At 31.0% G+C, this 15,237-nt stretch overlaps 1 protein-coding gene across 1 annotated transcript; it reads right to left on the reverse strand.

Moving 5' to 3' along the window:
- Positions 1 to 325: 325 nt before the first annotated feature.
- On the reverse strand, positions 326 to 2,003 carry LOC112526574 (dof zinc finger protein DOF1.4-like). Its single transcript, XM_025136917.1, has one exon. It carries the CDS (start codon positions 1,830 to 1,832, stop codon positions 879 to 881), a length of 954 nt encoding a protein of 317 aa, XP_024992685.1. The 5' UTR covers positions 1,833 to 2,003; the 3' UTR covers positions 326 to 878.
- Positions 2,004 to 15,237: the final 13,234 nt, after the last annotated feature.

Genomic DNA, 15,237 nt, shown 5'->3' on the forward strand with positions numbered 1-15,237 from the left:
TACAATGAAAACTCATAGTGGTTAAGGGAGATCCAGGATACAAAATCATTCAGAGGGATTTAGAACCAATAAGAGACAGACTTTTTTTTTTTGCCAAACAAGATCACCTCTTAACGATTCAAAGTTTGCCTCTTAATAGAACTACTAAGAGGTAAAGAAACAACCCCTAACTCTAAATCATCAATTTATCAACTCTTTTTTGACACAAAACATATATTCGACTGATTTGCGTTATACCGTTATCTATCTGTCTGTCTTGATGTAATTGATTCGAGATAAAGAGAACATTTATAACGTCGTTTTTTCCTTAAAAAAACCCATAAATATTACGTTTAAAACGGGAAAGATAACATCATAAACAAGATAGAATTCAAACACCTTACATTAAACATTAAAGATATCCCCCCTTCTTCTATACCAATATACCCCCATTCTTTCCCTCTTACTCCATAAAGAAAAAGCAAACATAAAACCCTAATTATGAGAAGCTAATACATGGAGATATAGAGCATAAATACTTATATATACAAGAAAAGATAGAAGAACACACCAGGAGTATTGGACCCAAATTCTTGATGGTAGATTCTTGCATTGTTGACGATGGAACGTGGGTCGATGAGATGAAGAGGATCCGAGGTTCCTCTCAGCGCAAAACCGATCTTTTATTTTCCAGCCTTGTTCACTGAAAAATTTAGAAGGCTGAAATCTATGTTTGCTAGCTGACATGATCGCTCCGATCCAATCCCCTCCCATCGATGCTTTGACATGAATGTTTCCTATACTAACTAAAACAGACCAAAGTTAATTGAAAAAAAACAAGGTGATCAAGTGAAAAGAGATTAGAAACTGGAAGAAAATTTTCATGGGGTTTTTCGGTTTTAGATCAAGGAAGGAACCGAGGAACCAATGTTGTTTGTCGGATCAAGCCAGCCTCCCCCATCGCCAGGCGTCGTGTCCCATAAAAGAGAATTGTTCGGATCAGAAGAAACAACAGCTTCGATTTGATCATCTTTATTCTGGCCATGAAAATTGTTATTCCATTCCATTCTGTTTTGTGTTGCTTCCATTTTCAGATCTTTAACCATGGAACTTCCATCGTAGGCTCCAAACCCCATAAATCTTTGTTGTTGATTAAGGCTTGAAGCTAAGAGAGAAGCCATGGTAGGAGCACTGGTGGAGCTACAAGTTGAACCACCGCCGTACATGGAGGTGGGGTAGTTTGAAAAAGTTAAACTTGAATTCTGAGCATGACTAGCCACAAGTGAAGCTCCTGGTGCCGAAGACGAAAACCCTAATCCGGATGCATTCATATGAGGTTGAAGAAGATCATAGCCGGAAACAAGGGTATCGTTGACGCCGGAAACCCTAGCATCAAATCTTGGGTAATTATGGTTCTGGGGTAACAACCCATAAAACAAAGGGTTGAGATGATGATTGGTGTTACCATTTGAGGTGGTGGAAGATGGGAGCCGATCAAGATTAGGGTTAGGATTAGGGTTAGGGTTAGGGTTAGGGTTAGTATGATGATCAACTGATGATGGGGTGGCTGCAGCATGAGCAGTAGATGCAATTGGCCTCTTGACTCTCTTGTTCTTCCTGCAGCCACCTCCCACAGGAACATTTCGCAAGGTGCCACCCCTGGTCCAATACCTCTTACAGGCCTTGCAGAAATGCCTCGGCTGCGACAAACTGTAGTTGTTGTAGTAGCAAAACTTTGTGTTGGCCGAATCACATCGCGGGCACTTTAACGCTTCGTGTTGTTGTTGTTGATGTTGTTGATGTTGATGTTGAAGTTGAACCGGTTTCTCCATAACACGAACTCCAGAAGCCATCAACTCATCATTCTCCTGATGGATCTAACCACAAATGATGAGCAAATTCGAACCAAAAGAGGAAACAAGTATGGGGGTCTTTTTGTTTTTCCTTGTGAAGGGTGGAGAAGAAGATCAAAAACAAACAGAAAGATGTAGAGAGATACTCGTTCCAAATGCTAGAAAACAAAAGACATGGCTCATGTTTTGTTGTCTAGAGACTAAATTATTGAGACGGAGAGAGAAGCTGTGGCCACTCGTTACCAGTTGCAGACATGGCCATACAACTATTCTTTCATAATTCTTCCGCTAATTTTAAATACCCACACACACATCTCTTCTACTCCGTTCAAGAATACGTACATCCGTATCGCTAAATTTTCGCCCTTTTGTTTAGGTTTTTCGGGGCTTAGCGTAAAGATGTATTAGATTTGGGATCATGCGAGACATGACTCACTACAACAAAATTGAGTTATAGGACACCCTCAATTTTTAAGTGTCCTAATAGACCTCTTTATAAGACTTAGTTTATAAAACCAAAAAAATAAAGTGTCATATCTAAAGGTGTTGTAATAAGTTTATATGACGTTTTTTGATGTCGTAATAAGTTTTTTTAGGATACTTATAATATAAAGTGTCTCATTCTCAATTTTTATAGGACACTATTTGAAAATTTGTCCTATAAAAACGAGTGTTCGATTTTGTTGTAGTGACTGTTTTCGTGAAACATAATTTTTACAATTGAAACTTCACAGTAAAACACTGAGGTAGCCTTCACAGTGTTTTTGTTGTGACGATTCACTACAACAAAATTGGGTTTATAGGACACTCTCAAATTTTAAGTGTCATAATAGACCTCTTTATACGACTTCGTTTATAGGACCAAAATATAAAGTGTCATATCTAAAGGTGTTGTAATAAGTTTATACGACGTTTTTGTGCGTCTTAACAAGTTTTTTAGGATATTTTTAATACAAAGTGTCGCATTAGCAACTTTATAGGACACTCCTGAGAAAGTGTCCTATAAACTCATTTTTCTATAAGACACTTGTTTTTACAGGACAAATTTTCAAATAGTGTCCTATAAAGTTGAGAATGAGATACTTTATATTAAAAGTGTCCTAATTAAAAAACTTATTACGACGTCAAAAAACGTCATATAAACTTATTACAACACCTTTAGATATGACACTTTATTTTTTTTGGTCCTATAAACTAAGTCCTATAAAGAGGTCTGTTAGGATACTTAGAATTTGAGAGTGTCCTATAAACCCGATTTTGTTGTAGTGACTGTTTTCGTGAGACACGTGAGACATAATTTTTACACTTGAAACTTCACAGCAAAACACTGAAGTAACCTTCACAGTGTTTTTATTATGAATGTTCACTACAACAAAATTGGGTTTATAGGACACTCTCAAATTCTAAGTGTTCTAATAATATCTCTTTATAGGACTTAGTTTATAGAATCAAAAAAATAAAGTGTCATGTCTAAAGATGTTGTAATAAGTATGACGTTTTTTGACGTCGTAATAAGTTTTTTAGGACATTTTTAATATAAAGCGTCACATTATCAACTTGAAATGACACTATTTGAAAAATTGTCCTATAAAAACAATGTCCTATAAAAATTGAGTTTATAGGGCACTTTCTTAAAAGTGTCCTATAAAGTTGCTAATGCAACACTTTATATTAAAAATGTCCTAAAAAACTTGTTATGACACCCAAAAACGTCATATAAACTTATTACAACACCTTTAGATAGGACGCTTTAAAGCACTCGGTTAATATCAGTTGCTTTTCCTTTTAATTCATGCATGAAAACAAGAGTAAACAGACAAAATTAGTAGGATTAAATTGTTAAGCCTGTAAATTAAGACATAGCTCAATTGCCTGTAAATTAAGACATAGCTTAATTAATATCACGTTTATTAATGGTTTTAAATTAAAAATTACGTGTAATCATTAGTTTTCACTTTTTTCAAATTTAATTATATCTTTTTGACTCTGAAAATTCAAATTTTAAATAAATTTAGCTTTTGCCACTTTTGATGCATGAACTCAAAAACTTGAACATATATTTGCCATATTGTTTTAATTATTAATTACTTGAATTAATATTTAATTAAGCCAACTAATATGGTTACAGAAAGTCATAAGCCAAAACAAAAACTTTACGAACAAATTATCGATTATATCTTATTACACCACAACGCTGCCACTAATCCATCAATAAATAGGGACATGTTATCGACAGTTTTCCTTTCTTCGTTAATCCATCGATGATCGTCTATTTTTATTTACAAAAATATTGGTGTAATTATCAAAGCGTTTTTTTGTCCAATGATGCCCAATTTATTTACCATTTATATTCACCATTGTCTCTACATGCATATTCTAAACTTTGAGTTGTGTAATAAATCTTTAGAAAAGGCATGTATATATAACTACTAGAATGATACTCGTGCAATGCAGCAAGATATATCTCAATTTTAATATTTTATTTTATTTTTTATCTCTGTTGATGTTATAATATGATTTTATTTTTGAATAAAATATAAATTTGAAAATATCATAAAAATTTGAAATAAATATCAATGTTAACATCAAATCAACTATTTAAAAGTTCTCATTTTTTATATAATTTATTTATTTTTATTATAATTTAATTTAAGTTTAATAATGAATTAATTTATTTTTGGTTTAATAATATAACATTTTATAAAAATAATAATTAAATATTCTGTTAGAACTCAATGATTATTCTAATTATATTTTAGATTTTTTTTCTATTTAAAATCAGATGTTTATCATATATTTTTTATTATGTATATATGCAGTTAGTTATACGAATTCATATATATAGCTTTAATAAGTTGTACTTACGTACAATCTACTTGTAATTTTGAGTTTTAAGTAACATGTATTAATAAGCAGTACTTTATAAATAAAAAATGGTTTTAAGAGTTTTTGTCAAATATTGGGTCATGTTCAAGCTCAAGAAGTTGTGGCTCAAATGCAACCTTATTCGGGACATCAATATAAGATTCACAATATTGGGCTCCTTTCTCCGGTCCCCTTTTAGAAAACTTTTTGATTCCTGATACAAAAATCACCAAAGTTTCAGTTAGGTTTTGGAGAGAATAGGTTTTAGGCAGCTTAGAATGCCATCCTCTTGCTAAAAGACGAGGCCGGGCAGCTTCCCAGAATAATGTCACCCAATCTTTTCTTGCTTACTCTGATTCCATATTTGAAGATTGACGATTTCTTCTGTTTTGAGGGAGGAAGTTAATGATTGAATTGTCTTGAATCAAACCTCGAATCTTGATACTTGAATAAAGCCTTATGACGGAGATCGATGAACTTGATACTTAAATGGTCTTGTATTTGTGTTGTGTGTGTGTGTGTGTGTATATATATTGTATGTAAAGTATTTGTGTTTTGCATTTTAAAAGAAAAAAGACTCAAAAAAGTATAAAATACCTCTGAGTTAACGATTTGTGTTAGCAGTCGTTAGAGGCAAGGACCAAATCCGTTCATTTTTACATACAATAATGACAAAACTGTAATTTCAAATTGTAGGGACCAAAAATGTTACAAACAATGAACCATAGGGACCAAATTTGTAGTTTACTCTTTATTAAAACAGACACATATATAGGGAGAGGTTTATTTGAGCCGTGGTAAATGTTTGAGAAATAAATAAGTGATCATAGTCATTCATACGGTCAAGATTGATCAGGAATTACGGTTTTAACTAGTCAATATTAGCGACTTTTTGGACTGGTCAATGAAAATAGATGAGTGGTTTAGTAACTTTTTCAAATAGGCAGCAAACAAATATATATGTGAACCCATAGTTCATATGTGAATCACATGAGTTCATATGTGAATCACATGGGTTCATCTGTGAATAAGTTAAATAGTTCATATGAGAATTACATGGGTTCACATATTAACATATAGTTCATATATGAATCACACATGTTCATATATACACTTGTTTTGCCGCCTATTTGTAAAAGTCATGAAATTGTTCCTCTATCTTCCGCATATCATGTAAGTAATTATATGGTTCTTCATAATCAAAGCTACATATACTGACCACATGAAAGGCTATGATCACTTCTCTACTTCTCAAAATTTACCATTTTTTAAATTAGTGACTTATGATGGATCTCATATAGATCTGACATATAATGGAGTTCTCGAATAATTAAGCCCCTATATTACATAATATTTAGAGTAAACTACGTTTTTAGTTCATGTGGTTTGTTGATTTTTTTTTTTTTTTTATTAACCTGGATATCCAACCYGYTATCTGAGCCGACTAATCCCAGGACAACCATATGCTTTGCAGATAGCCCGGAGTCACCACATTTGAACATCCATGACCACAAAAGGATTTTTATTTATCCTTGGATTTGAACCTGAGACCTCCTGGTATTTTTAACCTTTTGAGCTAAGCTCAAACCAATCAGGCACCACCCTTGTGGTTGAAATTTTCTATTTTCGTCCTTATAGTTTTGAAATTATGATTTTCATCCTATAGTTTATAATTAATAATATTTTTCGTCCTTATGATTTAAAATTAATTTATTTTTTCATCCCGATGGTTTATGATCTATATCTACTTTAGTCATTCATGCTTAAAAGTAGTGTATTGACCTTAGTGACGAAAATAGAAATAAATTGCAAATTATATGGATGAAAATCGGAAATTTCAAAACCACAGGAAAAAAATCCTCAATTTTTAACAAACTACAAAAGACGAAAAATAATTTACTCTAATATTTACCATATAATTAAATAATTAAGATTATAATCAATATAATAAATTCCAGGTCCAAATTAGTAATTAACCAATTTTCAGGGTCCACTAACCTTTTCGATTTGTATCAGCAAATTTACTAAATGCAAAACATGTTTTTCTTTGTTGTATGCTTTTCACTCCAATAAACGATTTGCTTTTTTTTTTTCATTTGCAACAGATACATATATATATATATATATATATATGGTTGGGTTCACATGAGTCAAGGTTGTTTTCGTAAGACACGTGTTACACGATTTTTACACTTGAAACTTTACAACAATTTGTTGTGAATGTAACATTTACTGTGAAGGTTCGGCTTTTTTTTACCTTCACAACGTTTTGCTGTGAGGTTTCGATTGTAAAAAAAGTGGTCTCACAGGTCTCATAAAAACAGGTTGGTCTCACGTGAAGGTTGGGTTCATTGTAAATAATGAATGAGAACAAATAGTAGCACGTGTTACGCTCTCTGTTGCCCCCAGTTCATAACAAAAACCACTTTTGCAACTGAAATTTCTATATATCTATACTATACTATAGACCATTTGACAAAATCTCTTAACAACCATTTTTCATGCAGGAAGTACTGTTTATTGGTACATATTACTTAAAATTCAATATTGCAAGTAAATTTGCGTAAGTACAACTTATTAAAGCTGCATGTTTGAATTTGTGTAATTAACTGTAGATAAACATAATCAAATACAGGATAAACATCTCATTTTAAATATAAAAAATCTAAAATATAATTAGGATAATAATTAAGTTTTAACAGAAAACTTAATTATTATCTTTATAAATAATTATATAATTAAACCTAAATTAAATTACTTCGTTATGTTAAATTAAATTATAATAAAAATTTTGAATTAAAGAAATTATACAAAACAAAAAAAATTAAATAGTTAATTTGATACTAATATTGATATAGGTTTTTCAAAATTTTATGATATTTTATTCAAAATTAAAAATATTATCGTTTTCTCAAAACCACATAAAACCGTATTATATCGATGAAGATAAAGAATAAAATGAAACATTGAAATCGGGATGTGTCTCGATGCATTGCACGAGTACCCTTCTAATATAAATATAAAACGTTTAGAATCGACTCTTGTAATGGAAATGGGGTGGCAAATAGTAGGTCCATTTAGTGAGGGACATTTCTCAGCTATCGATTTGTAACTTGTGACAAATCTCGTATCGCTATTTGTTGTTGGTTGCTCGTTATCGACATTTCTTTTGTCGTATTTTTTTGTTGGTTGTTAAAGTCGATTCTCATAGATTAGTGGTTATATAGTCGAGCGCTTATAATTGTCATATACAATAACGTCACGTCACTTAATTTGTTAAAAACGACAAAGGTTTCGTCTCATAACCATAATCGTGTTCAGAATTTATAGTTAGCTCAGGAAATATCGGTTTATGTATTATGCGTAAAAAAATAGGTACGCAATACATACCAACTACGTATATGGAATGCATATATGTATATAAGGATCGGTTGAAATAAGAAGGTTAAATATCGTGAGAAGGTTTGAAGAAGGTTCATATGTGAATCCATCGAAAACATCCAAAAAGATCTTTTTAAAGATGCATATGTGAATCGACGTTACAAATTACTCATATGGGTTCATATATACATATTCAAATGAATTTTTTCAATGATTCACATATTAACTTTTCTTCCATTCTCACGTTATTTAAGTCTTATTATTTAAACCACAGGGGTGGTGCCTGATTGGTTTGGGCTTGGCTCCAAAGATCAAAAGAACCAGGAGGTCACAGGTTCAAATCCAAGGAGGAATAAAAATCCTCTTGTGGCTACGGAGGTTCAAATGCGTGACTCCGGGCCATCTGCAAAGCAGGTGGTCGCCCTGGGATTAGTAGGCTCGCATAGCAGGTTAGATATTCAGGTTAATAAAAAAAAGTCTTATTATTTAACCTGTAGTGTGTGTGTGTGTGTGTGTGTATATATATATATATATATATATATATATATATAAGGAAAGAGTTCAAACGAGAACACATTCATTTTATGAGAATGCGAGAACACATTTTTACTATAGATAATCACATGTGATACTATTATTCCATCACATATGATATACATGTGATACTAAAATCAAAGATGCGAGCAATTTTCGATGTGATCTTGGTTGCGGGCTAAGTCGCCCTTACACCACTAAGCCCCTCACATGTATTATCACATGTGATAAGAGTGTTGTTGATATGATACTATAATTCATCAAAACCATCACATGTGATGCTAAATAATAGACACGGACAACCTTTGGCGTGGCCTAAGTCGTAGAACATGTCGTCCACACATCACGGGTCCCCTCACGCATATTATCACATGTGATAAGAGTGTTCTCGCGTTCTTGTAAAATGGAGGTGTTCTCGTTTGAACCTCCATATATATATATATATATATATATATATATGATGTTTATGGAGTAAGAGTGTGTGCAAGAGAGAGGAGAATGCAAATATGCTCATAGTGAAGCTTCCAAGGGAAAGGGACAAGAGGAAGCAAGTGGACAGATTGAAACCTGGTGGAAGACCATTTTAGCTCTATAACATTTTTGGTAAACTACAAATACATATATATATATATATATATATACACACATATATATAGGGTCAGGTTTAAATAAGAAGGTGGTCAATTTACGAGAAAATGAGAAGTTTTAATATCATATATAATTACTAAATTACACGCATGATACACATGCTTAATCATATATGATTAAACACATGTTGCATTACATAACATGTAGCTTCACCCAAGTCACGTGATCTTGGAACTTCTAATCTTCTCACAAATTGATCAACTTTTCGCATGATCCTTCCTATATATATAAAATTGGGTTTAGTTCAAGTATATACGTGATCTTCAGTTTTAGCATGTGTGCATGGTACAAACAACATCGACTGAATTTGAAGCATTTTCTATATATATTGAAAGGGTATAATGCATGAAATAAACACATCATGAAACATATATATATATATATATGTTTGGTTATATTGTTTAAAAACACATATATATATATATATATATATATATATATATGTATATGTATATGTATGTATGGTTGGTTATATTGGAAATGGAGGTAAAAGAAGACAGAGTAGCAACAAGGAAGGACAAAAGAGGTCAAAGTAGGGAGTATATTGATATGGGGGGTGGGACCTTCCACAAGGACAAAGAGATACCAAGATGGCCACCCTTGAAAGGAACCCAACATAACCCCCACGTTAATAAATGGACCAACTTGTAAGTCTTTTCCATGTCTTCTCCATCTATCTATGTATGTATGTATGTATATATATACATATGTATGTATGTATATGTGTGTATATGTATGTTTATGTATGGATGTACATGTATGTATGTATGGATGGATGTTTATGTATAGATGTGTGTGTATGTATGTATATGATGGAGTTTCAGTGACACCAACCAGTTTTTGTTAGACCCATGATACCAGTCGTTAGGTCTGGATAACTATCGATTTATACACTCTATATTTGGTTGTTTTGCTGATATTTGGTGTATTTTTATATGAAGGTTCCTTTTGTTTTCCATTTGAATGTTTAATTTTTTTAAAATATCTCTACAAATTCTCTAAAATGCAGATTTTGGAGATTTTTACTTCAAAAAATTTCCCAAAACCTTCTATAAAATGGAGAAAGTAGGTGAGAGAAGGTGAAATTCTCCAAATTTTGAGAAATCTACATACAATGACTACGTAGGAAAGATTTTTTTTTCTTACGAATGATAATCCTTCAAATTAAATAAATAGGAGAGAGAGAAAATATTCAATATTCTGATAATATAATTCATATTGTAATCTCTAAAATGGATAAATTCTTGAAAATGAATATAAATTTTATTTAGAGATTTTGACTTTTGATTCTTCGTTTTAAAGAATCTAGTTGAGATGCTATTAGGGTTTGGTAAGATCAACATGTCCAAGGGTTCCAAGGTGGTCTCAAGAGTCTCACGAAGACTAAACAGTTTCATATAACCCAATGCTCTCTCTCTCTCTCAATATATATATATATATATATATATATATAGAGAGAGAGAGAGAGAGAGAGAGACTTGAAATCATGTGAGACAAGGTTGTTTTCGTGAGACACGATTTTTATACTTGAAACTTCACAGTAAAACACTGTGAAGGTAACTTTCATCATGTTTTTGTTATAAAGATTCGTCTTTTTTTTTTACCTTCACAACATTTTATTGTGAAGTTTCAAGTGTAAAAATCGTGTTTCACATGAACATAACCCTATATATATATATATATATATATATAGAGAGAGAGAGAGAGAGAGAGAGAGAATTTCAAATAAAAACAATGAAATTCTTACAAAAATCAATCTTAACCATTAATATTTGATTTCATAAATAATTTAATTATTTTATAATCTAAAGTACTGGTCATAGTTAATGAACCCTATCATATTTCATAAATATATCGATTATAATGAACGAACCTTTCATATTTCATATATATATATATATATATATATATCTCGATTATAATAAATGAACTCTGATTATTTTTCATAAATCTCTCAATTGATTCATAACATAAGCGTTGATCATGCATGGTTCATATAATAACTCTTTCGTCTTTCGTTTTTGATCTCATAACATAAATATCTCATGACAAAATCATAAACAACGTGTAAATTTTATTATTATCACGAATTTTCTGGCTTACTATTCATACATACTTACATATCTTGTCTTATGCTGAGTATGGATTATAATTAAAAATATCTTATAAATCATTAATTTTGAACTACTGAACATTCTGTCATGGTTTTTAAAATCAATGACACTTACTGTGTCAATCTTCTGCTTCATTTGGACGTTATAAAATGTACGAGAGCATTGATTCAAGCTGTGATAAATTGGACTTATACATCTTCTAAACATATTGATTTTGAATCTGCTAGAGTTTGTCGGAATACCCAACAACAACGTATTGACATAGATTCAGTAATAAACTATCTCACATGGATTTTAAATTAGAATCAGTAATAAACTGCTAATAACTTTCACTTCCATTAAAAAGAGAACATTTTTTTACAAGGGTTAAAATTAATTTTACAACTTTTTACTTCTATCCCTCCCGTAAATTATTGAAACGGACCCCATAACCCTAGAAATTAAAAAAAAAAAACCCCAAAAAAGTCTCTCAAAATCAATCAAAAAAAAATCCTTCGAAATTGATAGAAACACTAAAAAATACCCTCGAAACAGTGTAATTAGGCTAAAAAAAGTTGGACGGCTTTGCAGGCCTTTAGTCTACTTTAAAGGTGCCCCTACTAGGCAAAAATCTTACATCTGTCACTGTATGTTCGGGCTTAAGTCATTAATTACTTCGATTTTTTATTTCTCCTCATATCATATAAATGAATTTTTTTGATTAACCTGAATATCTAACCTGCTATGCGAGCCGACTAATCCCAGGACGTTCACTTGTTTTGCTATTTAACCCGCAGTCACAACATTTGAATTTTATTTTTTATGTGAGGGACAAAAATGGAAAAACATGGACCAAAATCAAGTGCACCTATCTTTGTCAAAGAAACAAGACAATGTACATAAAGATCTCCACTCATTTATTCAAAATCTATGTTATCTTTGGTCACATTTCAATCAAGATTTGTGTTGCTTTCCATGGTACAATTTTGGTCCTTTTTTATGTGATTTAATTCCTATTTTGATATCTAATAAATACGTAGCAACAATAGTATCATAGTTTTACGTTATTTAAAAATAAAAGCATCGTTTTCAAGCTAACATATTCGATTTAAGTCAATTGTCATAACGTCTAAAACTCGTACGAATCTTGAAATGATAACGTGAAATAGCTGTATAAAGGTCTATGTTTTGGTTGACGTGTATCATATCAATCGTCAATTTACATTACAGACATTTGAATTAACTAGAAGGGTATCCGCGTAATGAAGCGATATATATCTTGATTTTAATATTTTATTTTATTATTTATCTCAGTCGATGTTATAATATGGTCTTATGTGATTTTGAAAAAGCGGTGATGTTTATATTTTTTAATAGAATATAAATTTAAAGATATCATAAAAATTTGACAAAAAGATATCGGTATTAATATCAAATTAACTATTTAAAATTTCTCATTTTTTGTGTAATTTTTAATTCAATTTTTTTATTATAATTTAATTTAAGTCCAATAACGAAGTAATTTATATTTGGTTTAATAATATAATTTTCTTATAAAGATAATAATTAATTATTTTGTTAGAACTCGATAATTATCTTAATTATATTTTAGATTTTTTATATTTTAAAATGAGATGTTTATTCTCTATTTGATTATGTTTATCCGCAGTTAGTTATTTTAAACATAGAGCTTTAATAAGTTGTACTTGTACATAATTTACTTGTAATTTTGAAATTTTAAGTAATATGTATCAATATACAGTACTTCATGCATAAAAAAATGGTTTTTAAGAGTTTTTGTCAAATGTTTTATAATATAGTATAGATATTCAAATATCGATCAGTTAACTAACGTCTTACAATTTTAACAAAATCAATGAAAAATACAGTCTACCCTTGTTTAGTGACCAACAACGATACCCTACAGCAACCCAACAACTATTTTTAACCAGTACTTTTTAATACCATGCCATATGGTTAAAACAATTTATACAGTAAGCTTCGAATTAGTCAAATTAATATTAAAATAGACCTTGTAACAGTTCAAACATAAAAATATGAATTGATACTGTAATCAGAGGTACAGAACGATCACGAGTATAACTGTATACAGTGTCATATCAATAGCTGGATATGTACTATCATTACAGATTACACTGGATATACGTTACAGTAACATAATCGTCTTTACGATTGTATGTAGGTCCATCTTTGACTCGACTCGACTCGAAACATTCTTCCGATTTTAATATAATATATTTATACATAATCTAATGAAAAACATGGACCGTGGGCGATATACAAACAATTTGGAAAATTCTATGTTGGAATTAATTAATTTAATTAATTAATTAAATAATTGGAAAAAATATAGCTTTCAAACGACCATTCTGTTCACATATGGTCGTCTTCCTTTAGGACTCTTGTGCTTCTCTATTGTTCTCTAGGCCCACTATATTTTTTTCTTTTTTTTATTAATAAATATTAATAATTTATGAAAATAATATTAGATGGTTTGACTATTCAGATTCAATATCCAATATGTATACTTAGGGGTGAGCAGCGGAACCGGATATCTACTTGTGGAATCGGAACTGCATTGGAACTGCCGGTTCCGAAACCGGAACCGATATGAGTGGTTCCGATTCCGGTTCCTAAAATATAGAACCGATTGAGAATGGTTCAGGTTCCGGTTCTCAATTTTTCGGAACCGTTACCCGCCGAGACCGGTTCCGGGACCGGGTACCTGGTATTTTTCAATTAAAAAATACTTATTTTTTTTAATACTAAATTTAAATTAGGTCAAGAACTTAGAACTCTAGATTCAGAATTTGAGATAAAATGATTCGTATTTTTTCAAATTATGTGTTTAATTGGATTCGTAGTATGTAATTGTTAAACTTTGAACCTTTACGATTATAGTATGTAATCGTTAAACTTTCAACATTTACTATTAGTCTATTATGATTTGTAATCGTTAAACAATTTTTGTAACTATTATTCCGTATAATTTGTATTCTTGTTTATTTATTTAGTGTTTTGGCAATGTTTTATTTTTTATTTCTAAATAACAAAATTTTAATATTTTAGAAAGCGGGTAAAAATTCAAGAACCGCTCTAACCGGTTCCGGTTCCAATATCTCAAGAACCGCCAATTCCAGTTTCGGTTCCAGTTCCTGTCAAATAGGGCGGGTACCGCCTATGCTCACCTCTATGTATACTATATTTTTCATCTGATTTTTCAAATTTGAAGATTTTTATATTCTATTTTTTTTGCTATTTTAGAGGAGAATTTAGCATAGCTGTTGAGCATAATTTTCACAAATCTGTAAAATTTCTAAAATAACATAGTTGTTGATGATGCTCTGAGAATTAAGAAAGATAAATCAAAAGATAGATAAGAACTCTAAAACAAAATATATATATATATATATATATATATATAAAATATGACTGAGTTTAATTTTTTAACACATCTTTTAAATTATCAAGATATATCAATAAACTGTCAACATGAATTTTGTCCTCTCATGTATATCTTTTTGAGTTTTAGGTGTCGGTAAAATATATATATATATATATATATAGAGAGAGAGAGAGAGAGAGAGAGAAAGAGAGAGAGAAGCACGTCACTTTGACCAAACGAGAAGGTGGTCAAATAAAAATTACATGTGATACAAGCACCTTGCCTTGACCAGCCACGTAGACGAGTTTCCAGGTGACCTTGGTTGCATTGACCAAGTCGTCTGCGTGCTTTTCAACGTGTTGTATCATCTATGATTTTACTATAGAATCACATATGATCAGACCTTCTCATACTTTTTGCAAGTTGACCAATTTCTTGTATTATCCTCATATATATGTGTGTGTGTGTGTGTGTGTGT

The sequence above is a fragment of the Cynara cardunculus genome, assembly GCF_001531365.2.
Source record: "Cynara cardunculus var. scolymus isolate 2C chromosome LG 14, CcrdV1, whole genome shotgun sequence".
NCBI lineage: Eukaryota > Viridiplantae > Streptophyta > Magnoliopsida > Asterales > Asteraceae > Cynara > Cynara cardunculus.